At 48.6% G+C, this 24,692-nt stretch overlaps 3 protein-coding genes across 6 annotated transcripts in view; 1 reads left to right on the forward strand and 2 right to left on the reverse strand.

Moving 5' to 3' along the window:
- The window catches only part of CMKLR1 (chemerin chemokine-like receptor 1), an 88,640-nt gene extending 80,467 nt beyond the window's left edge, over positions 1-8,173 (reverse strand). Inside the window, exons 1-3 of the mRNA XM_081123328.1 lie at positions 8,095-8,173; positions 7,077-7,257; positions 2,703-3,006 (exon numbers count right to left, since the gene is read on the reverse strand). The gene's annotated coding sequence lies outside the window, so the exon portion shown is untranslated. The remainder of the gene's footprint in view (positions 1-2,702; positions 3,007-7,076; positions 7,258-8,094) is intronic.
- A 276-nt stretch (positions 8,174-8,449) lies between these two features.
- On the forward strand, positions 8,450-14,377 carry FICD (FIC domain protein adenylyltransferase). 2 transcript variants are annotated; one of them, XM_081123117.1, is made up of 4 exons: positions 8,461-8,525; positions 9,600-9,781; positions 10,069-10,425; positions 11,666-14,377. In XM_081123117.1, the coding sequence occupies exons 3-4, from the start codon at positions 10,125-10,127 to the stop codon at positions 12,739-12,741; spliced, it is 1,377 nt and encodes a 458-aa protein (XP_080979243.1). In that variant the 5' UTR covers positions 8,461-8,525; positions 9,600-9,781; positions 10,069-10,124; the 3' UTR covers positions 12,742-14,377. The 2 variants fall into 2 exon arrangements, with proteins under 2 accessions (XP_080979242.1, XP_080979243.1); XM_081123116.1 differs by lacking the exon at positions 9,600-9,781 and having other exon boundaries at positions 8,450-8,525.
- The window catches only part of SART3 (spliceosome associated factor 3, U4/U6 recycling protein), a gene marked incomplete at its 5' end in the record, with an annotated part of 50,833 nt that continues 40,492 nt past the window's right edge, over positions 14,352-24,692 (reverse strand). For all 3 annotated transcript variants that reach the window (XM_081123115.1, XM_081123114.1, XM_081123113.1), the window contains 10 exons: positions 14,352-15,589; positions 16,244-16,434; positions 17,287-17,439; positions 17,990-18,441; positions 20,097-20,259; positions 20,856-20,932; positions 21,859-21,971; positions 22,956-23,065; positions 24,055-24,113; positions 24,240-24,317. In XM_081123115.1, the coding sequence (XP_080979241.1) occupies positions 15,415-15,589; positions 16,244-16,434; positions 17,287-17,439; positions 17,990-18,441; positions 20,097-20,259; positions 20,856-20,932; positions 21,859-21,971; positions 22,956-23,065; positions 24,055-24,113; positions 24,240-24,317 (1,571 nt within the window). In that variant the 3' untranslated portion in view covers positions 14,352-15,414. The remainder of the gene's footprint in view (positions 15,590-16,243; positions 16,435-17,286; positions 17,440-17,989; positions 18,442-20,096; positions 20,260-20,855; positions 20,933-21,858; positions 21,972-22,955; positions 23,066-24,054; positions 24,114-24,239; positions 24,318-24,692) is intronic.

Genomic DNA, 24,692 nt, shown 5'->3' on the forward strand with positions numbered 1-24,692 from the left:
CTCACCCCAAATCCCACCCCATATTCAATGTGCTAAAAGCCCATGGAAAAATAGATGACATTCTAAGGGCCCCATTCTCTATGTGGGAAAAGTCAGGGCCCGAAGTCAGGCTCTTCAATCAGAGTCACAGTTATTTAAACCAGCATTTGCAAATCCTAATACCTACAGGAGACGGGCAGGTAATAATTACTGAACCAGACCAGGCAGGGGATGGAATGAACCGAAACGACTCTCCCCATCTCCCCAGGGGCAGCTTGGCAGCCATGCAGCTCAAGACAACGAAGGCCTCACAAGAATGCAGGCCCAGAGCTGCTCGCTCAGCTGATTAGCAAAGAGAAGCTGGTAACAGGCATTTTGAAGTTCATACAGTATAATCATATCTTCAAGTTAGGCACTATTTTTTTAAAAATGTAACCACATTCTAGGGCCTATCTATAGGCCTGAGTCTACCGGCTCTTATTTCAAACACTGCATTTTAGGGATCTCAAGCCCAATCTTAAATTCAGTGAATCTGCTTCCCCATGGGTGAGAGGTCAGATTTAGAAATTGAGGCTCAGGGAAGGAAAGTGACTTGCCCAAGGCAACACAGCAAAAAAAAAAAAAGACACAAACCTAGGGACTAGAACACTGATCTCTCCACCATAGCTCTTGAGTCTTAATTCTTCCTGAAACCTAAAAGAGAACACACTAAGCCCAAAGTACAAAATCCCTTCTGGATTTCTCCAGGGGAGCACAGACCCTCCTGTCCTCTCTGGGTGAAATGGGTAGAAATTAGACTTGAAGCCATTAGAGGCCAGTGCCCAAAGCAGGAAGTGCAAACGCAGATAAGGGAGACAGAGTTTTCACCAGACAAATCGCGCCCTGCTCAGTTTAGACATTAAAATGAACTAACTTAATTTCATGCCATATGCAAATCCTTACCAGCTGTCGGCTCTGTAATCACAGGAGACTTAATGTAATAACTAAACAAGAACAGAAACGCAGCAAATACAGGCTATGGGCAAGTCCACTGACAGCGGGTTTCATGTTCCTGGGAGCTCAGCAAGTGCAGAGCATTTACGGCGGACATCTGGAAACCCCAATGCCTGCCATCGCCTCCAAGAAAACGCCTGCCGTGACCATAAATAATGGCTTAAGGACTGATCGGGCTCCTGCATACCCTGAGGCCCCATGGACCGTGAACATCTCTCTCCAGACCCCGCAGCTTCTCTCCAACTGTCAAGGTTCATATCTGTCCAGCCATCTGGACCGAGCACTCAGAAGTAGCCAAAAGATGTCTCCTGCTCACTGGAACCAAAGAGATGGGACCAGGGACAGGGGGGTTGTCTTCCAACCTGAGGACCCCACGTTCCTCTCACTGCCCAAGCTAAAAATAATAGCAAACACTGAGCAAACACATACCATGGGCCAGAAGCCAAGCGCACCACCTTCATGAATTATCTCAATGTTTCCCAAAGCACGGAGGATGATTTCATGTTTTCTGTTCATTCATTCATCTATTCATTCAGTAAACACTTATTACACATCTATATGGGCCAGGCACACTGGGCTGGGGAAACAGCAGCAAAGAAAATACGCAAAAATCCCTGGCCTTGTGAGGCTAAATTTCCGGTGTGACAAACCTTTTAAAAACATAGTTACGGTGTATGTTAGGGAAAAAATCCTTTGCACCTACGATGGCACCAACATATTGCCTCAGGGTGAAGCTCTAAGTTTAAAAGTTGACTAGGAGAAAAATGTTAAGTAAATCATAGAACAAGTGATTCAGAGATGGGTCAAAGGTGCTACTGTTAGTCCCATTTTGCAGCTCAGGAAACTGAGGCTTTGGGAGATGAAGTCATTTGCCTGGGATCACATAGCTGGGACATGGTGGAGTTCAGATATGCAGGTTATGCAGGTTCGGATCCGGTGTTTTAACCATGGGATGGAGCCAAAGTGGAGCATCAGGGGGCCTGTTTCATTCTAACATTCGGTTCTCTGTTCACATGGCTTGTGGCCCCTCTCTGAAAATCCTGCCAAGAGGTTATGCAATTTCCCCTTGTTCAGGTTTCAGGGTTGAGGATCAGCCTCTTTCATGTCCCTCCTTAAGTTTGGGGGCCAAGACCCCCATTCGCAACAGCCTGACTCGGGGCCCATGGCAACCACCAGGATCTCACTTACAGGAGACCCCCCTGCCATCCCCACAACCCACCGCTCATTCCCCACGCCCAAAGCGCCCGATCGCAAGTACAGGGTTCATGGCCGTGTCTGTCACTGGCACGCAAGCCTTTAAAATTTAAAGAGCATGGTATCAAGCTGGCCTCTCAGCAGTCTGTAAGGACACGTTGAAAGTGAACATTAGCAACGTTCCTCAGCCTTAAAAGGGAAGGAAATTCTGCCACATGCTGCCACATGGCCGGCCCCTGAGGACAGCATGCTAAGTGAAATAAGCTGGTCACAGAGACAGCTGCTGTGTGATTCTGCTTGTATAAGGCACTTAGAACAGTCAGGGTCATAAAGACACGAGGCGGAAGGGGTAGGGTGGTCAACCCGGCTGCGGGGAGAACAGACCCAGATGACAGTCTCAGAGAAACATCTTCATGCAGTGAAAGAGGTGGCTTTTCAGTGAATCTCCGAAAAAGAAAAAAGGCCTGTAAGAATGCAATCGTCACAGTGTGATGCGGCGCCTGGCACCTGGCACTTGGCACCTGGTCAGCACTCACCCGTTGTGATCGTCCATCTCCTACCCCAGCCTCCAAAAGAGGGAGGCGTGGAGATCATGTCCGCTCCTGCTGGCGTGACACCTGTCCTGCCGCGCTCCGAAGGGGCCACTTTCCCCACCACAGTCTCAGAGCAGCTGGGAAGGCTTGAGATGGAAGGGGGAGGGCGGGGTGGTGGCCTTGAAGGAACCTGCTCCCTTCTATCCATCTCGAGCCCGAGGGCTAATCTGGCAGCTGCACCCCCGCCAATGAATTGTTCTCAGAGGCTGGAGACACCGCTGTTGTCGTTGGAGAAACCATGAAGAACCTTAAGGAGGCAAAGAATAAAAATGCTGAAAGAAGCCAGTCACAAAAGACCACCTATTGTGTGATTCCATTTATAGGAAATGTCCAGGACAGAGAAATCTATCCAGACAGAAAACAGATTGCCAGGGGCCAAGGGAGGACAGTGGTGGGGAAAGGGAATGATCACTAAAGGGTATGGGATTTCTTTTCGGGGTGATGAAATGTTCTAAAATCGATTGTGGTGATGGTTTCACAATTCTGTGTGGGTAATAAAAGCCATTGAGTTGTACACTTTAAATGAATGAATTGTGTGCTATGCGAATTATATCTCGAGAAAGCTGTTATTAACAAACAAAAGTTGCCTTGGCTCTGAACTTAGTTCTCTGATTCCTCTAAGCTCTCCAAAGCCGCCACAGTCTCTCTGATTAGGGCTGCCCTCATTTCACAATAATCTTTAAAGAGCATTTTCTCCACACCTGAAAAGAGACCCCTTGATGTCCATCTAAAAGCCCTCCTAGGAATTCTTATCTATTTAAAAGAGGGGAGTGCCTATTAAAAGCTTGGCTTTCTTCGCTAGCCAAGCACCCATGTTAATTTCCTTGTCTCCACATTACTATGGCAACCGAAAGCTCCACCAAGAGAGCTTTGGGGTCCATCCAAAGGGACTGCGATCTGGACCCAGGGTGAAATGCAGACTCTCTGCACAGCAACCCCATGCCCTGGCTGCCTCACTGATGGATGCTGCCGGAGGGGCAGCCTGCAGTCAGTAGAGCAGGGAAGTCTGAGAAAGGGGAAGGTGCAGACAGGCCCCTGTAGGTCTGCGTTCCATGCTGGCCAAGTGGCCACCCTGAGTCACCATCACCATGCAGGTCACATCTTTTAGAGGCCGTGATATAAAACGGCATCGGGAACACCTGAGCTAGTCTCCATGTCTACAGGACCATATTTTTTGGCAGAGGAATGCAATGTCTCCGGCCAATGAGAGTGACACGGCCTGAAAGCTTTCATTAAACAGCTAGGGGAAAGGCAGTCAGCAAATGGGAGCCCATTGCTCTCACAGGTAAGTCTCAGGCCTCCAGGCTCCTGGCCTCCAGGCCCTGAAGACTCATCCACACCAGGCCAAAGGGGCCTGAAATGTGGCTCTGCCACTTGCTTGCTATGTGACCTCAGACTAATTACCTAACTTCTCTGAGCCTCACTTTCACCTTCCATAAAATGGGTTTAATGATATCTACTTCATGGCATGGTTAAATACTCAATAAACTAATACATATAAATTACTTAGTATACAGTAAGTGCTTAATAAATGGTAGTTACCACTACCCATAAGAAAATAATGTGACAAGTACAGTTATTTCCACTTATAGCCAAGATACAGGAGGATCAGAAAGGTTGGAGGACTTTATTGGTCTGGAGTGAGTCCAGGTATGGGTGGTTTTTCTTAAAGGTCCCCAGGTGAGTCTTAGAGAAACTCTACCCTAGAAAAACTTCCATACACGTGCCAAAGAACCAGACAAGAATTTCACTGCTGTAATGTTAGTAACAGGGAAGAATTGGAAATGATCCAAATGCCCTTCATGGGGTAAATGAGAAAAACATTCTAAATGGAATACTACACAGCAGTGTAAAATGAACGGACCAGATCTAAGTGTATTAGCATGAATATAAATCTCTAAAATATAATACTGACACCCCCCAAAAGTATGCAGAAGGATACATAGAGTATATATAACATGTCCAAGCATGCAGAACATTTCTATACATCATTCAGGAATATATACATATGGGGAGAAGCAAGAGGCCATTAATGGATATAGTAAGCATCAAATTCAAGGTGGTGGTTACCTCTGGGAGGGAGGGGAGGGAATGTAATGGGGGAGGGGATGCCCTGGAGCTTCGGTGCATTGGTAACATGATACGGTATTTTTTAAAGTGGGTGCAGGCACACAGGTACCCATTGTATTAGCTATGCCTCCTGTATGTCTGAAATATTTCATAATTTCATAGAAAAATATCTAGTAGAGTTGTGCATGGGTATTTTTCTTCTTGTTATTTGTGCCTCCTATTATATCTATAATGATTCATCTAGCTTTTAAGAAATACAGGAGTTGGTTATTTAACAAGAAAAAAACAACTTATGTTTCATTTTTTGGAAGTAAGAAATATCACGTCGGCAAATGACTTGCTCTGAAAACAACACTCATTTGCATGTCTGAGATCTTAATAAATTGGTGAAAATCAGTTCAACACAGGATGTATGACATGTGCAACATCCTGAGTCCAGAGCATGAGCCATCAGCCCAGGGATACCCACACAGGGTCCCCAAAACTCTGCTTCTGGGAGGTGCCTCAAAAGCTGGGCCTGACCTCACTGGGTATGCCTAACAAGAAGGATTAGTAGTCAGGGAGGAGGCTGCTGGAGTCTCTTCTGCAGCATCCTTAAATTAGGAGGGAAAAAAGTCCAAGCAGGCTGGGAAATGAGAGCAACCTGGGGTGAAGGGAGAGAGAACTAGGGTGGTGTATTTTCTTTTAAATGAAGTCCAGTCATTCTGGAGCCATTCAATGCAATACAGCCTTCAGTCGGGGAGTTTTGTGTTTTCTAAGCAATCGGATCTGCCTCTGCCAGCATGAAGTGCCTGAACGCTGTTTCTTAAAGACGCATAAGGGTTTTTTGTTTTGTTTTGCGTAATGGACACATTTCCCATGCAGCCACTTTCCAGGTTCTTTGTCAAGTGTCAAGGTAAGCTTTTAGAAAACTCCTCTGTGGGCCACTGGGAGGCAATTTCCACCCAATACAGAATACTTAAGATGGAGAAAAACAACTTTTCAATATCACTTCAGGGACCATATTTTGTTCATTTAATACAGCTGAATGCAGACAAAGTCGAGAAAGAAAATTGAGTGTGCTCTCCTGACAATGAGGATTGAAGGAGGGAAGCGACGCCCGGTGAGTTACTACCCCCTGGTGGCCACCGACAGGGGTGCACTCATTCGCCGAGGGTCATTTGTGGCGCTGCTGCCTGCATTGCCTGCCACCATCTCCTGCCCATTTTATTTATTTTTTCTTATAGCCATTTTCAGGGACCTTAATGACTTCAATGTCTTTAAGGCTCATAACATCGCTTTTCTATTGCCAGCTTTCTGTAAATTTCTGCAGAATCACATTCAGGTAAGCTGACTCATTGGCTGGCTTCCAGCCCCTTTTGAAAGCCTTTAAGCAGGGATCTGGCAGCTCTCTGTAGCTGGCAGGCAAACATGCCAACTGTTTTAAAATCTGGAGATTCTGTTTAAAAATCTAGGTCTGACACATCTTTTGAAAAATTGGAAAATCTGTCAATTCCTGGACTGCGCCCTAGTATAATAAATGTAGGCTAGAGCTGAGAAGCTGCTGCCTGCATTGGACAAGACAGGTGCTCTCACATTCTCCAGTCTCCCCACCTCTCCCTATTGTCTCATGCCTGGGCAGTTTTACTCACTAACGGTTCTTATATAGCTTCTGGATTTGCACCCACGGCCAAAACTCATTAAAGAGTTTGCACTGGCATCCCGAGGAGTGAAGAAAGGATGGTACCTTTGAAAGTAGATGATTATATCTTATGCCTAGGAGAGGACAAAGGTCCACAAGCCCCCTAATACCTAGTTCAGTGCAGGTAAGTGAACTGCTCAAGGTCACACAACTAGTAAGTAGTGGGCCCTGCATTTGAACACACACACATCCGTCTGACCTCAGAGCCTCACGGCTTTCCACTACACCAACCATCCCCCATAATTAGCTGCTTACATAGCAGGCCTTCCTCTGGGTGTTTACATTACTGCTTGAGCCATCAGAAGTGAAGTTCAGGGAACTCTGAGAAAACAGTGTTCAAGACCTTTGTTCAAAAGAGAGAAACAAGAAGCCTCAGAAATAACCACCATCCAGACTTTGTTTCTTAAAAACGCCACGGTTGGTCCTACTTCAGATATTTCTTATTCAAGTCAACAACATTTCTCCAGCATCCTTGCCAAGGGCAGGGAATTGGGGGAATTGGGGGCCTGGTCTAAGCAATAAACAGGGAGCCCAAACAGCAAGGGCCAAAGCTGTTCGGTCCTCACCTCTCAATGTCTCCACATGGTGACTTTCACGACATCACACCTCTGGCCTGGGCCTGGACACTTCCTTTTGTGATGAAGGTCCGCGGCTTCCCTAAAACTGGACTCCGACTGAGACCTACCAGGTTGCAACAGGGTCTCCCTGTAGTGGCTGGAGCAAAGCTGCAGCTCTTGACAGTTTCTTCTGCGGGTAACAAATAAAACAGCGACAACTTGGTGTGTTTTCTAGGGACAGCTGCAACAGCAGACACTTGTCACTTCGCCCACACACAAAACCCTAGAGGATGTACTGTCATCACGTTTTCCCAACCTGACGAAAAGCTAACGGGATCCGCGAGGTCAAAGCGCTGAATGTACTCAGTTCCCAAGCAGTAGACGTGGGGTTTGAACTCGGGGCCGGGTGACTCCAGTGGTGACACCCACACCCACTCCTTCCCAGGGGCTCCCCTAAGGGAAGGTGCGTTGTGCAGGAGGTCAGATCTGGAAGGGTCAGGCCTTTTGCAGCCCAGGCCAGAGCTGAGCTGTACCACCCCCAGAGAGGAGTGGAGCTGTCACAGGGGGGCCCAGATGCCACACGGGGGGCTGCCTCTATTAGGCCACCTCAGGGCCTGCTGTCCCCCAGCTGTGCTGTTTCACGACTGAGCTGTTTTCTCTGAATAGTCTCCCACTTCACCACAATGAATTGACGCCAACGACCATTGGTTGACATAACATCTCAGTGCTCAGCATTTGGGCACCTCCTGGAGGTTTCAATATTTTGTGAATTAAAGTTGGAGGTTTCCAAAAATAAAAAAAATTAAAATGGGAGGTTTCAGCTCTCTGCATGAAAGAAAAAACCCCTCTGTCTCTCTGGCCAAAACAAGCAGCCAGGCCCTGCAGGGGAGGGTCCAAATTAAAAAGCAGGGAGGAAAAGAGGGGGCGAGAGAAGGGGGAAAACGCAGCGCTGGAGGCGCAGGGAGGAGGCGGATTGCCGGGCAGGGGAGTCAGGCCACCGGGGTGCACGGGCGCACGTCACCGATACCTCAGGCTGCACCTAAGGAAACGAGGCCGGGAGGGACGCGGGCGGAACGGCGCGTTTCCAGCTGCCCGCGCCCGCACCCAGCGCGCCGCGCGCACACCCGCACGGGCGCCGCGATTCCCGCGCCGGCCCGGGCCCCGCCTCTCCCGATGCTCATTAGCTGCGGCGCGCACGAGACCGACGCAGGCTCCAGCCAATGGGGGTGGCCCACGGCGAGCCTTTCCCCGGGAAGCCGCCCGCGACGCGAGAACCCGGAAATGCGAGGGGCGGGCCAGCGTGGGGAGCCAACCCGCGGTGACGAGGCTGCCGGGCCGGCCAATGGCGAGTCGGCGAGGGCGGGGCCAGAGGCCGGCGGCCCCGGAGGTCCTGGGAGTTCGCGGGGCCGAGCCTGCGAACGCCGGGGAGGCGGCGGCGGGGCCAGGCAGAGGCGCGCGGTGAGGAGGGGGCGAGCCCGAGCGCTTCGGACGGGATGAGCCGCGAAGGGCGCGGCGGGGCCGAGAGCCCTGGGCGGGGTTCGGAAAGGGGCGGCTCCCCAGAAGGACCTTAGCCCAGTCCCCTCCCCTCTCCGGGCCTCAGTTTCCCCCTCCCTAGCGCAGGGATGGGTGAGAAGTTCGCGCCTCCCGGGACGCACTGCGGCCTCCGCGCGCGAACTCCGGCCCCCCGGGGAGCCCGTCCCTCGGGGAGCGCGCGGACCACCTGGACGAAGCAGCCACCCGCAGCGCCTCGGTGCCCCCACAGCACGCCAGGCGTACCCCGTTAGAGCGCGTACCAGGCCAGGCCCCCCATTAGCCTCACAGCCCTGGGCGATCAGAAACCTAATCGGCCCTTTCCGGTTCCTGGAGGCCTAGCACCAGGAGCAGCCGGAGCAGGTGCACAGGGCCTGGTTGTGGACAAGGGAGAGGGGAGGACTCGGGCACCTTGGATCCAGACGCACTAGGGATTCGTTCCCGGTGCCTCTGTTTACTCCCCGCGGGCCTTCTGGGAACTGACTGACCCTGTCTGTGTCTTGTTTCCCTCTGTAAAACGGAGCTGGGGTAGCTTTCCTTCTTAGGGTACTGAGGGGTAAGCGAGATAACGCACGGCTAGCACCCAGCTCAATGCTCAGCACACCATAGTTGCCCAATAAATGCTTATTGTTAGCATAGTGGTGCTTGCATACCTGACCCCTCCTCTCCCACTGCCAGCCTCAAGCACAAGCCCACTGTCCCAGAGGGCAAGGGGTCACTAGCTCTGGCCCACACCCTGAGTTCTTTTTGAGATGCTCCACTGCCCTAACTCTAGGTGGCATCCCTGCTGGACAGTCCAGAAAAGGAAGGAAGGCCAGAGAGGGGATTGGTATAGTATCAGGGTGAGGGCAGGAAGGGATGGCCGACCATGTGGCAATAAATCAGGCCACCAAATAGTTGTGCTTATCGAAGAACAGGCCTCAGAACTGCCTTAGCCAATCTAGGGGGGGAGGAGGTGTCTGTGTGTTATTTTTGTCCTGGACACTCAGTGTTTGGTTTCAGAGGCTGCAGATTTTGTGATGAAGGAAGGAGACTTTAGAGCCACGGGGTCCTGAATTCAAGTCCTAAGGCTGCCACTTGCTCACTGGGTGACTTCCGGCAAGAGACACATCACCTCTCTGAGCCTGTTTCCTCATCTGGAGAGTGGGGTGACAGCTTCAGCTCCTGTTGAAGGTTGCAGGAGGGTATGTATAGGTCCTTAGTGCTTAGCACAGGGCCTGGCACACAGTAAGTGCTTAATAAATGCTGGGCAACTAACTGCAGCATTACTTTTTTCAGACATACCACCTGGAGGTGGCACCAGTCCTTCCAGGTTGGCACCTCCCCACTTAGATCCACTCCTAGCTTGCCCCCACCCTTAGGCCTTAGTGAGTTAGGCACGGGAGTCTCCAAGCCCTAGTGGGAGTCAGAAACGTGTCCTAAACATATCAGTTCCCCTGCCTCATCTCCTACAACTCTTGGTTCCTTTCAGATCCAGCTCTCTCAGACGACTGTGGGTATGTGCAAGGGGCCCACCCCTGAGTCCAGATGATACTCATGCCAATGGCTTCAATGATGGCTGTGGCTGAACCAAAATGGGTCCCAATCTGGGGCCGCTTCCTGTGGGTGATGCTGCTGAGCATGGTGCTGGGGTCCTTGCTGGCCCTGCTGCTGCCGCTGGGTGCCATGGAGGAGCAGTGTTTGGCCTTGCTCAAAGGCTTCTACCTGCTCGGGAGCAAGTTGGACAGGGCACAGCATGCCGTCACCAAATGTACCAGCCCATCCACAGAACTCAGTGTCACCTCCAAGGATGTGGCACTGCTGGGGGTCAAGACCAAGTCCTCTCCAGGTAAGACAGTAGCTCTCTCTCAACTCTTGGTTTTTTGTTTTTGGATTATGCCATATTTATCTGTCATTTGTGTTGTTTACACTATTTAAATTAAATTTATTGGCGAAAACATTGGTTAATAACCTAAGTTTTAGGTGTACTTTATAATACATCTGTATACTCTATTGTGTGCTCACCACCCGAAGTCTAGTCTCCTTCCCTCACCATATATTTGACCCTTTGACCCTCTTCATCCCCCCCACCCTCTCCCCCTTTGGGAAGCACCATTCTGTTGCCTGTATGAGTTTTTGTTTTGTTTGTTCATTTGTTGCTTTGTTGTATGTCCCACATATGAGTAAAATCATACAGTTCTTGCCCTTTTCTGTCTGACTTGTTTCACTTAGCACACTCCTCTCAGATCCATCCATGCTGTGGCAAATGGCAGTATTTCATCTTTCTTATGGCTGAGTAGTATTCCACATATGTACGTGCCACCTCTTCTTTATCCAGTCTTCTGTCAAAGGACACTTAGGTTGTTTCCATGTCTCGGCTACTGTGAATAGTGCTGCAGTGAACATAGGGGTGCATATGTCTTTATGAATAAGTGTTTTCAGATTTTTTGGGTACTCAGAAGAGGGGTTGCTGGGGCATATGGTAGCTCTGTTCTTCATTTCGAGGAGCCTCCATACTGTTTCCATAGCGGCTGCACTGTCTGCATTCCCACCAGCATCCTTCTCCAACTCTTATTTCTTCTCTTACTGATAACAGCCATTCTGACGGGTGTGAGGTGGGAGCTCATTGTAGTTTTGATTTGCGTTTCCCTTATAGCTTTGCCTACATGGGGAGGCAGGGAGATGCCTTTTCCTGGAGGGAAACTGCCCTGCCCCCTTACACTGCAGGCTGCGGCACTTCACCGCTGGAGTCACAGTGGGTGCTGAACCTCGTCTGTCCTTCCATCCCGCCTCCCCTACTTCCCACCTTCAGATGTTCCTACACGTGGATCTTTCAGACGCATTTGTGCGTTGAGCAGAGGATTCTTCTCCCCCAGGAGAATGGCTCTGGGGACAAATGGGAAACCACCAGACTACTGCCCGTAGGGCTCCAACAGGTCCATACATATAGTGGTACCGTGCATGCTGAAAAGCCTGCCTAGAACGAGCCCTGAGGCCGTACCTTCCCCGGGCCCAGCACAGTTGACAGCTCACCTGAGTGTTCTTTGCCACTCCCTGCCCGCCCTGACGCCTCTTTGGCTCTTTTCTAGCCGCTAGGTTGGAAGCCAAAGCAGCTTTGAACCAAGCCCTGGAAATGAAGCGCCAGGGCAAGCGGGAGAAAGCCCACAAGCTCTTCCTGCACGCCCTGAACATGGACCCCGACTCCGTGGACGCACTCACTGAGTTCGGCATCTTCTCCGAAGAAGAAAAGGACATCATCCAGGCGGACTACTTGTACACCAGAGCACTGACCATCTCGCCCTCCCACCAGAAAGCGCTCATCAACCGGGACCGGACGCTGCCGCTAGTAGAGGAGATCGACCAGAGGTACTTCAGCATCATCGACGACAAAGTGAAGAAGGTCATGTCCATCCCCAAGGGCAACTCCGCGCTGCAAAGGGTCATGGAGGAGACGTACTACCATCACATCTACCACACGGTTGCCATCGAGGGCAACACCCTCACCCTCTCGGAGATCAGGCACATCCTGGAGACCCGCTATGCCGTGCCAGGGAAAAGCCTGGAGGAGCAGAACGAGGTCATTGGCATGCACGCGGCAATGAAGTATGTCAACACGACACTGGTTTCCCGCATGGGCTCCGTCACCATCAGCGACATACTGGAGATCCACAGGCGGGTGCTGGGTTATGTGGATCCCGTGGAAGCTGGCCGGTTTCGAACGACACAGGTCCTTGTGGGACACCACATCCCTCCCCATCCTCAAGATGTGGAAAAGCAGATGCAAGAGTTCATACAGTGGCTCAACTCCGAGGATGCTATGAATTTGCACCCGGTTGAGTTTGCAGCCTTGGCCCATTATAAACTCGTTTACATCCACCCCTTCATTGATGGCAATGGAAGGACCTCACGCCTGCTGATGAACCTCATCCTGATGCAGGCGGGCTACCCACCCATCACCATCCGCAAGGAGCAGAGATCCGAGTACTACCATGTACTGGAAGTCGCCAACGAAGGCGACGTGAGGCCATTCATTCGCTTTATTGCCAAGTGTACGGAGACCACCCTGGACACCTTGCTCTTTGCCACAACAGAGTACCCTGTGGCACTGCCGGAGGCCAAACCCAACCTCTCTGGGTTCAAGGAGACGCTGCCTGTGAAACCTTAACCCTTTAAACCCTCCCTTGGTGATGGGACTTCCGGGGGAGAGAAAAATCAACTTATCATTTCTAGAAACCTTGTCACCTCCCAAAGCAAAAGGAGACAGATAAGGAACTTCAACACTTTACCTCCAAATGTTTTTTTAGTTAAAACAGAAAAAAACTAAATTATTAAGCCTTGTCGCTAAGATAACTTATAATTCAGACAAGTTATTTATTTTCTTCTTTTGAGCCAGTAAATGTGTGGTGTCTGCCAGCAGTGCTAGTGGCCCACTCTTGTGGTCATCCCAGCAGGTGTTGGGGGTACCAGTGCTCCTTGTGTGACCAGACCAGGTTCTGGGGAATTTGCACTAAGGTGGGGAGAGGCCAAGACCAGGACGAGGTCCAGAGACACAGGACTGACTCCTCCCGGTCTTTCCGCGAGACTGGCCGAAAGGTTCCGTGCCTCTACCTGGGATATCAGCACTCCCGGGGAGAACCTGGTCCCGTTTCTGAGAAGTGATGGAAAGCTTGCTTGCTTAGAGGTTTTTGCTTTCCTATGGAGAGATTAGTCCTGTGGCTAATTCTTACTGGCCAGGCAGACTTCTGAGATATAAAATGAAACGAGTATTGACAGCATTTCTGGTTCAATACCTTGCTTATTTCAGGGAAGAGCCATAGTTTGCAAACTCCAGTGTCAGGGGCTATTTTTCCATAAATTAAGAACAGGGGAATGGTCAGCATGGTTTTTCTTTGTTGATGTTGCTCTCACTTCATTTGCAGCAACTCAGAGCAGATGTTTTAGTCTGAAAGTTCCCTGGGTTTTCACCAAACAGCTGAATCCTGCTGTCTATCAGGTACTGTGCAGGTGGGCAAGTCCGCCTCACTTGACCCCCTTGAGTTTTACATGAGAAAACAAATGCTGCGTCACCACCAAATAAGCATTGTGGTAGTGAGAGCTACAATGTACTGAACCATGAAAAACCTTTGACCACAGCTGGGACATGTCCCTTTTGTCATGCATTTTGATTCACTTACCTGACCCCCACCTCTGTACTGTCCAGCATCCCCTCGGGGAAGCAGAATAGATTGCCTTGGAGTGGCCTTACTTTTCTAACAATTTATAAAATGTGTGTAATACGGCCAAGCTGTCCTTCTATGGAAGTAGAATCTCTTTCAATCACATGTGGCACAGGTGCCAATATGATTGCTGCTATTTAGTGAGAATGGACAGAGCCCGTGACGTCTACCACTGTGCTGCACTTTGTCAGTGTCTGAATGAGGGTGAGAACATCCAGGGTTGTCTCTGATTTGAGAATTCAGATCCTGATAGTAATGAGGTCACTGCTCTTATGTAGCAAGTGTTTAGTTATTTAATTATATAATAGGCACATTCAGAATGGTTTTCTGAATTAAGGAAGATACGTGTAAAGATGTATGAAATGCCCCAAGTGATAGTTATTCAAACCTTTAAAGAAAATATTTTCATACTTTATGCTGCCATAAGGTATTTCTTAACCTTAAATCTTCTATTGTCCTGGTTTCATAAGCACACCAAGGAAGCCTGACGTGCGTGCTTGTTTGTACTATAGAATTGGCACTTTAGCTATATGTGAAGGATATCATTTTAACAAATAACTGACTCTAATAAAGTATTTTATTGTATTAAGTGCCTGAGACTTTGCTTATTCTACAAGAGATGGTCTGTCCCATTTGTCAGGAGGATGCAGGAGGGATTTTTTCAGGACTTCAGCCCTATTCTTTATAAAGTTTAAAGCTGAAGACACACCATAGCTGAAAAGATTTAAATCAAAGTGACCATGGGAATCTGACTTACAAAAGTTCTATTTACACATCTGTTACGTAAAGCAAGGTACACGCATTTCAAAACACATCCATATCTGAATGCACAGCTGAGTGCCATTCTGCAAGAGGTTTTTAAGAGAACTTCAGTTTAATAAACAAAGCTAAATGAGGAAAATTTAAGTTTGCACTTGACACGGTATTTAAACAAAACCAAAGAGCTGAAACTCAATATTTAGACAAAGAACACAGTCCACTATCCACTAAGCAAAGAGAATGGTCCATAGCAGATGGCACACAGAATGCCTATATAAAACAAATGTCACAAACATTTTGCTTTCAGGAAACATAAAAGAATGGGTTGACATGTCATTTACAAATACATAATATAAAAACACATAGCCCCCTTGAACAAAATCCCATCAAATATTTTTTATGTGACTCCCCCTATCCCCGCCCCTTTACTAAAATAGGCCATTCTGGTGAGTTACTAGCATCTACCGTTTTGTCTTTTAAAAATTAAAAGAGTGACGGGCACATGTACTATGCAGAGTGTAAGAGAAGTGTCTTATAAGAAGGGGCCCCCATTGGCCGAAAACATTTGGACAAGTGTGTCTCAAAACGATGTGTCCAAGTTTCCTCCCCCCGTTTCTCTTAAAAAAAAATCTTACAAACTACACTGGGTGCCCAACCTGTGGAGTGACTGTTTTCCTCCTGTCACCCTCAATGTGAGGGAACACTTAAAGCCTCTTTCCTTGGACCCCACTCCCTTTCTAAACCAGGGGAAACCAGGTGGCCACGCAGGCGCTGCCCCAGGCCCTTCATACCCAGGGTACAGCTGGGTGAGGACAGGTGGTCCTCCCAGCCAGCATGAAGTAAGGCATCTCCCTTCTCTGAGTTCACTTTCTCAGAAGCAACTTGGCAAAATCAGCGTTGGACATCTTGGGAGCCTCCGTGGCCACTGAGGTGACTGCTGGCTTCGGGGCAGGGCCATTCTCGGCCTGAGCTACTGCAGTGCTCGGGCGGTGCAGGGCGCGAGGCAGCAGAGAAAGCTGGGTCCTTCCCTTCCCCCGCCTGGAAGAGCAAACACTGAATGTACCCTTTTGAAGCAACAACTTGTGGCCCCTGGTTCACTGGTGAAAATAAGCCAGGAGTGTCTAAATCACCCGAAGTCTAAGGGTGAAAACAACTAGGATACAACAAAGACCACATCTCCTTGACTGACCAGTAGGTAAAATCACATGAACTCCTTTGGCCGCCTTCCCAACTTTGGCAGGGCCCAAACCTGTGCAATAGTCACCCAGGGGTGGGTAAAGATGGCTGCAACCTTTCAGACCTCACCCAGTCAGTCACCTGGCAGTTGTGCTGGGTCACCCATCAGGGAGACAGCTTTCACACAATGACAGCCAGAGCCGTAGATTACCCTGGCCAGCACCTGGATGTCAGGCTTTGTTTAAACATGGATTCAACTGGGAAAGGGGACTTTAAAGTAATCAGGCTGAGAAAACTTGACCTTATATAAATCACAAGTGTAAACTGGCAAACACTAGGAAGGGTTCCACTTCTAGGCTTGCTCTCTGCAGGGACATGCTCTGACACCCTGCTCTGGTGACTACAGCAGACAGCAGGCCCTGGCTTTCTGTCCTACTACACTGTGCTAACAGGAAATCAATTCACCATGGTGCTGGCCAGGACAAAGCCTGCACTGGCTAGCATGCCAACACTTACGCTCCATACATCTGCCGTGGTACCATGGGGCCACTTGGTCCTTTCCTCGCTTCTGGCTTCTCTGGAACTTTCCTCTGAGGGGGGTTGCTGATGGCAACTTTGATGACGTTCTCTTTGATGGTCATGCCATCCATTTTCATGACCGCCTGCGATGCCTGGGATTCATTTTCATACTCCACGTAGGCCAGGCCCTGAAAGAGGCCAGAGCCAGGTCAGGTGCTGTAGAGCCAGGGCGCACTTCCTCCCTGAGGCTGGGGGGCCAGGGCAAGGCAGGCACCCCATCAACAGGTGACCTTCCTCACCACTGCCATCCTTTGTCTATAGGTTATTTCCCTGCCCTATTCTTTCATTTCTGTAAATGACTACAACTTCAATAGCCTTTATAAGTTCAGTACCTCTGTGCTTGCTCCAACAGAAAGAAAAAAAGAGTAAGACAGACCCGTATAAATGCAGCAAACGGAGGAGCAACCCAGGTTTGCCCCAATGCCTGTGCCTTCATGCCCCGCCCTCCCCCCCCCCTTTTCATATCATACTCTTTAATTCCCTTAACCTTGATAAGGTGAGGGGGGAAGAAAGGTAATCCAAACTCCTGCTGCATCAACACTACTCAAAATGTGGTGCAAAGAGGACTTAGTAAGAGTCTGAGAAGGGGCTGCAAAGAAAGATGTAACAGGGAATCTGGTGGAGGGGCCTGGGGAAATGGCTGGAGGCCTCATGAAAAGGAGCCTGGGCAGGAGGGAGGAGAGTGCAGAGGGTGGCCCCTCACTCCGAGGCCCCACAGGCTGGGCTCTGCACTGCACTCCCCTGCGAATTCATGGTAGTTTGTGTTGTTGAGGTTTTTTTAGTACAATGAACTACAAATAGGTTAATCTGACTCCAAATGCAAGTAGAGCCTAGTATGCCTATCCTTCTATTAATTTATTTGTTTCTTAGCAAACAAACTAGGAGCCCACTCTAGAACCCAATGACCTCTGCAGAGACGCAGAGCTGGGTTCACTCGAGCCTCAGAAGACTAAGAGCTGGCTGTCCACTCCAACGCTGACCTTTGGTTTGCCAGCCCGGTTGGTAACCAGCCTGATGTCCTTCACGGTGCCATGTGCCTTACAGATCTCTTCGAGTTCCTCTTTAGTGCAGGAAAAAGGCAAACCCGAGATAAACAACTTGTGTTTCTCCAGGGCAGTGCTGTACCTGAACACCTAAGGAAGAAAAGAGGGGAAAAACCAACAACTCGAGGCCCAACCCAGCACACCAGCCATGTTCCAGCTGGCAACAGCCTCATCTACAGGCCCACGTCCCAGCCGGGCAGACCAGAGCACACTCTGAGTGCTAGGAACTGTTAACTGGGGCACCCGGGCATGTCAACCTCTCGAAGCCCCCACTTCCCCCTCTGTAAAATGGCAAGAATGAAAGTAACTAGTCTCAGAGTTTGGGGGAGGATCCATGAGGTAATACAGAAAACCCTTAGCACAGTCCCTTGTCACTTCTATGCACTCAATGGACAGTCGTCATTATCACAATTCATTTTATGATCAATTATCAGCTAATGCAGCTCCAAGTGACCGAGCCAAGTCAGACCTCAATTAACCAGCTCAGAGCAGACCCCAGTTAATGTGGCAGTTTAGTTCTTAACAGAGTATAGGTATTCCATGTATATTTAAAATACTAGTTGCTGCCCGGAAAAAAAAAAAAAGTGTTTTAGTCAGCCTATACCAACCCTGCATGAAAGGCATTCTTTTTTCCACATACCTTAAAATCAGGATTTTTGCTTTTATCCACACAGGGGGAAACAAACATTGGCCTCCCGCCTACATTCTTCCGGTCCAACTCCAGTGCCTGCTGGGCTGATTTCTCCTCTTTAAACTCCACATAGCAGTAGCCCCGGAAATCGCCCCGGTTGCTGAAGATGGGGCGGACCTCAACCACTTCCCCACAGGCCTCAAAGAGCGGCCGGAGCTTCACGTCCGGCTCCTCCATGTTGTAGGGCAGGTTGCTAACAAACACGGTGATGCTGTCCTTGCTGCTGTCATGGGGCACCTTGGGCAGGTCCCTCTTCAGAGCAGCTGCCCTCTCCTGCTTTGAGGAGGAGGCGACGTCTGCGGATGCGCTTTTCCCAAAGAGTCCCATTTCAGCCTCCAGGGCTGGTGCTTCTGCAGCTTGAGGAACGCTGTTCTCAACCCTTCGCCGTTTGGAAGGCTGATCTACAGGTTGTCGGGAGAAAAGCAACGATTACTTGTTTCTGCTCTTCACCGAGCTGGTGCATGTAGTGTTCTTCCACTGTGAACAGCTAGTCTGCAACAGCGGCACATGGTTGACACGCGCTCCACCCCGCAGACCTGCACGCACACCTGCCAAGCCTTTCTTGGCCCACCAGCTTGGCCCACTACTCTTTGGACCCTGATTACATCGGGTAAGTGGGTTGAACCAAACAGAAGTGGTAACAAGTCCTCACTGCCTACATTAATTATATAAAAGGTCAGGGAGTCTAAAAAGTGCAGCTGACAAATTCCAAGGCCCCTCTCCTAAAAGGCCCAGGTCAGCAAGGGCAGGATGGGGCTTGGGAGCCTGTGTTTACACAGCACCTTAGGTGACTGAAGTGTGCGCTTCACATGTGGGCCACACTTTGGAAAGCTCTGCAAAGGGTCTATAGTTCCTAAAAACTTCCACTGTTGCCTCGTGTCCTTCAAGAGCTGAATGACATTCTACTCCAACCCATCTCCCCATTGTCTCGAGGCACGGCACTAAACCCAATTGGCGCTGGCCCCCCACTTCCAGACCCTTCCACCACTTTCCCGCTGTTCCTGATGAAGTCTAACCCTGCACGCTACATTCAAGAGCTTCTCTGAGTGGGGCCCAGCCAGCTGGCCTGCCTGCTGCTCTAGCCGCACCACCCATACTTGGCCGCCAGCATGCATTGGGGCACAAATCCAGCTATCTGCTGCTCAGAGAAAATGCCAGGCTGTTTTGTTCCTCGTGCTTTGCTGACACCGGCTCTGACTAGCTTCCCTTCTTTTTCACTTGACAGTTACATTCCTCCCCCAGATTCCGAGGTGCATGCATCACTTCCCCATGACCTCTTTCTTGCAGGGCGCTGACCCCACTAGTGCCTTCTTTGACTTCCACTGTAATTCACACCTACTCTGCCATAGTCCTGATTACACACCACTGCAGTCACGTAGCACATTGGCTTTATCCTGCTAAACCAGGAACTCCGAAGGGCAATGAACTACTGTGGTCATCTCTGAAGGCCCCAAAAAGGTGTGCAAGAAAAGTCAACTGAATGATGACTCCATTACTATTTCCCTCTGGCTGACAACTTTGTACTAGGAAAACGTATCGAGTTATTCAATGTTAGAGACAATTCTTTACCTTGACTGGCTTTGCTGAAATAAATCTGACCCACACCTGCCCATTCCTGAAGTTGCAGGGTTGACAGAAACACTGGCTCAAAAACTCTACCATGTCAAAACTACAGGTGGGGACAAAAAGAAAGGTGTCCATGCAGGGTGGGGCTGGGCAATGGGCAATGGTACGGGACACTGGACCCTGAGTGGGGTGAAGGGACGTCCACACATGGGACAGGCACAGCTTGGGGTATGGGAGCCCGAGCAGGGTGAGGAGGGCACCTTACAGGAGGGCAGTGGAGGCAGCAGTGCAGGGAGTGGAGTGCAAGACTCTGTGCAGGGCAGTACCTGGCACAGGGCACAAAGGTGGTTAGGGACAGGAAGGGTGATGGATGGGGCATCATGGCAGCAACTTTTCTCAAATGGTTCAAGAAAAAAAGTTCTCTGTACTGTTTTTTCACAACTTCTCTGGAAGGCTGAGATGTTCCAAAACAGCTTCTGAAAAGCTTTACCTTCTTCATCATCGCCCCACTCCTTCCCATGGCTTTCATCTGCTCGGGGCTTCTCTGCGCCTCTGGCCTTCCTCTTCAATGCTTTCTTCTCTGCCCGGGCCCGCTTCCGGTGCTCAGCCTTTTCTTCTTCTTGCTGGGCAAGGGTGGCTTCCTTCTCTGCAGCCTGGAAAATTGGGCATATGATGCATCGCTTGACACAGCGATGACATGAAGTCTACTGCCTTGTGATGAGAGGCGAGATGAAGGGAGTCAGGGAACTCAGTACCCAAGTGACAGGATGAGATCATGAAGAAATGAGGGTGTGCTCACAACTTCCCCCGCCAGCACTCTTCCAGCCCCTCAGGAGTCGGTCTCTCAGATCCACAGTGTGTCTCACAATAGCCCCAGTAATTACTCACCAAGAGAAAGGAAATAATCTATGAAACTGGGACCCTAATTGGTTTGGAGGTATTCATATTCCAATCAGTAGGCTGAGTGAGGCTCCTTTGTATTATTTTTTTGTCTATTCTAGTAAATTTTAGGGCCAAAATTGCCCTACTACATAAAAAAGTATTTATTGTTGGGGCTAAAGTTTAAAGCTGTTCTAAAAAATAATACAAGACTAGTTTAAATATTGATGCAAATATTTCATAATAAATACTCTCTAAGTAAAAGATACACTTTTTAGAAAGACCTCAAAGGTTTTGACAAAAATTATTCATCCCAAACACAAAATAGCCATCAGAGGGTCCCAAGACATCAAATAAACAGCATCATTACCTTAATTCTCTGCTCATTAACACGAGCTAACCGAGTTTCAGTTTTCTGAACAGCTATATCCCAATCTTCTAAAGTACCTTGACAGAAAAAGAAGCAAACTTTCACTTTTAGGTTTTTGAAGGATATAATAATATAAGATGTTCTTAATTTTCATTTCCCCACACTCCAGAAGAGCTCTCTCCCATCAGACAATAAGAACTGGAGAGTCGGCTCCCCATTATAAGACAATTTCATTAGGTACACTTGAAGTTTTAGAATTCCAATAGTCCTTCCAAGCCTTCCAAGGTGTGTGTAAAAGGTCCCTTCTTTTAGAGAAGAGACCTGAAAACCAGAATATGGTCTATTGTGGGTGCTACCTGGCAGATTATGAAAACATCCCAATGTAGCAGGTAGAAGACGTGTATATTAAGACATTTGAAGAGCGTCTCAAGTGATAAATGTTGGAGTGTTTTGTAATTTGTTGTTTGGGTGTTTGATTTTAAGTTGAGGGGTTTCCACCCAAAATCCAGACCAATGCCCATGGATAAACTCTCTCTTTTCCTACTGGAAACTTAATATTGAGGCTCTAAACTTCGGCAGGCAATGCACACATTAGTTGTCTGCCTCTCTCTACTCCTTTGACGTGATGTGCTCAAGCAGAAGGTCTCAACTAGAGTGATCTTGACCCCAGGGACCATTCAGCAACATCTGGAGTCATTTTTGGTTGTCATGACTGGCGGCAGGGAGGAGTGCTAGTGGCACCTAGTGGGTAGTGAGGCCAGGGATGCTGCTGAAGATGTTCTCATGCACAGGACAGCCCCTCCACAAAGAATTCTAAAAACCCACACTAGAACTAAACAATGGAGAGTTCTCCTTGAATCTGGAGAGTCTGAGAGGGTTCAATCTCATGGGGAGCACCACGATGTGACAGTCAAGTCACAGAGCACCACTCAAGGGGCTGTAGCCATTACATAGTCTGTCCTTACAGGCTCCAAGCCAGAAGCAGAGAGCTGAGGGTCCCCACCTTCTGTCCTCTCCATGGTGAGCAACACTTCACAGACGTGCTCTGGGTAGTCACTGGTGCACTGGACAGCCCGGTGCAGAGCCTTCCTGCAGTGCTGGGTGTCACCGTGTGCCCTAGGGCAGAAAGCAAACAGATGCTGCCACCAGGACAAAAGCAGAAGGCACACAAGGGAGGGGCAGTCTTCTCACAGGTTAGAGCCACAGGATCAGCAGCTCTGCACAAGAGCCTCTAAGCTTACAGCACTCTCCACATAAAGCACTTCTGCACACCAAGTATAACGGTTGTTTGTTGCAAGAGAAGTACTGGCATTGTCCAGGCTGCAATCTAAACTAGTTCTCATGGAACACCATTTTCACTTTCTAATATGGTAAATATCAGAGTCTTAGATAATTCACATAAACAAAAGCTTGGGGGGGCCCACCTCAAATTTTAAGAGTGCCAAGGGTTCAGAGAGCAGAAAGTTTGAGAACCTCTGGCCTAGAGGAAAATTCAACAAGCTTTAATAGTGTCACTTCTGGGGGTGGGATTATAGGAACTTTCACATTCTATGTTCAAGATATATTGAATAATAAAGCAGGTCATATTCTTTATGTTTTCCCCATGTTATCAATATTACTGGGCATATCTTACTTGTTTAAAGTAATTTTAGGTTTATAACAGGTGCACTATAACTGCATTTTCATTTTTTTAAACATGTAAGCTGCAAAGAATATACTCAAACAATTAACTAATGGTGGTTATGTCTGGGTCCATGACTGTAGATAATTTAGGGTCTTTTCCTCTATGCTTTTTAGTATTTTACACTTTTATATATATAAAGCAAATGTAAAAAATAAACAGCTCCTAAAAGTCAAATAAAACATTCATGTCTGAAAGTCAAAATAAACAAACCAAAAAAAATTAAAGAAACACATAGCTATAATAGCCCAGGCACAAAACACTATGCTTGGTTCTCTAGCCCCACTCACTAATGAAAGAGGCAGGATGAATGAAGGAGGTGGCCCACTGCAAAGAGCAAGCCCAAGACAGCAGAGGTCAGCCAGAACTGGACAGGTCACTCCTGATAAAGCTCTGCCACCCCCATCCCAGGTCCTTACCTTTCCAAGTTGTAATACTCAAGCCACATGTTGGCATACTTGGCGTTTCCTTTGGTCATGATGCTATCCCAGAGCTCCCGAGCCTTCTGCATATTATTACACAGACGAGCCTAAGATGCATTAGGAGGCTCAGTTAGGAAAGCACCTGAACCTCATGACACCAACACCCATTCCAAAACACACTTCAGAGACATGCCTAAAAAGCCACCCCCTAACTATCAGTGACATAAATCCCTGGACATTCCCTAGGCCGCCCTTCAAGGTAACAGGCCCAGTCAACCACTGCAGTCTTTCTGCAGTGACAAGCCCCATGTTGTCTGCCTAGGTCTCTAGTTCAGAACAAAGAGTGGGAGTCCACGGGCACTATAACAGTACTAGCTAGTTGCTTCGTTTTTATTTTTATCAAACTTAATTACAAGTGGTTAATTTGAGAGGCAGTGTAGAGAAAGAAAGTCTGACCTAGAAGCAAATGCCAGCTCCTCCACTTACCAAGTGGCTTGGGCAAGTTGCTTAACCTCTTTGAGCCTCGGTTGCCTCATCTTTAAAATAATTACAACACAAACATCCCATGCAGAAACTATCTGGTAAATGTTTCTTTGACCTGACTCCCTCTCAGAGAATAAAACATTAGAATGTTACAATTCTATAAGCTGATGACCAAGGGCAGGTTCCATGTCCTACTCCCCCTGGGGTCCTTGGTCCAGTAATAACATTCAACCCATTATCTCCTGTAATTATTTATCAAATCATCTGTCTCCCCCGCTAGATTAAAGCCTTACTAGTACAGGGACATGTCTACCTCATTTCTCCAGCACCAAGTAAAGTGCCTGGCAAACAGCACACACCTAATGCTCTCATGAATGAGGTACTGAGCCATGGAGAGAAGTACATGAGTGAACGCCTGGCATTCAGACATCTGCTGCACACCTTCCTGGGAGCTAATATTTTCACTAAGATATAAACAAATGTGCATCAAGCTAGGTAAATAACACGAGTCCCCAGGACCTAGACCATCTGCTGGGACTCAACTTCTGCCACACGATTAGACAAAGGTCCCTCAAAGTGGGTGAAATCCACGAATTTGTCAAAAAACATTTACCTCGATCCTGGCCCAGTTCTGCATGATCATGCAGCTTGGATCCCCACTCTCATTGAAACCTTTAAAAACAGAATTAGTCAAAATCAGAAACTACTTTAGAGACAAAGAGCCTCTGCCTGAAAAGGCACCTCAACTGAGAACAGGAAATGCAAATGGACAAAGCAGGAGGTCGGAGCCACACTTACGTTCTTCCACCTCCTGTTTCAGATACTCCAGAGCGCGAGCGAATGCGGATCTCAACTCTTCCAGCTCTTTACTGGAGTCTGGAAGGAAAGGCTTGGCTTTATGAAACCATGTACATCATCTTTTTCTTTTTTTTTTTAATCCTACACTGAAATTCCCAAGGGCCTGTTAATGCACCTGGCATCATGCTGGGGACACAGAAATGAAACTGCGAGCCCCTGCCCTCATTACACAGTGGAAGAGAGACAAACTGGAGTAGAGCACAGCACAAGCAGAACAATGACAAGAGTGGGCACAGGGTGCCATGTGGGGTCTCCTCCAGCCAGTGGAATGGCTGAAGGCCACATGCATGAGCGTGCAAGAACATTAGGTGGGGGGGATTCTGGTTGTTATTCTTTTTAAGGGGGAAAAGGAGAAAGGAATGTGAGGTTGAAAGATTTAATAGAAACACAGCA

The sequence above is a fragment of the Miniopterus schreibersii genome (genome assembly GCF_964146895.1).
Source record: "Miniopterus schreibersii genome assembly, chromosome: 20".
Classification (NCBI taxonomy): Eukaryota; Metazoa; Chordata; class Mammalia; order Chiroptera; family Miniopteridae; genus Miniopterus; species Miniopterus schreibersii.

Coding starts and splice junctions, on each gene's coding strand:
- FICD (XM_081123116.1), top strand. CDS start 10,125: ATGATACTCATGCCAATGGCTTCAATGATGGCTGTGGCTGAACCAAAA. Junction 10,426..11,665: donor CAAGACCAAGTCCTCTCCAG/GTAAGACAGTAG, acceptor GCTCTTTTCTAG/CCGCTAGGTTGGAAGCCAAA.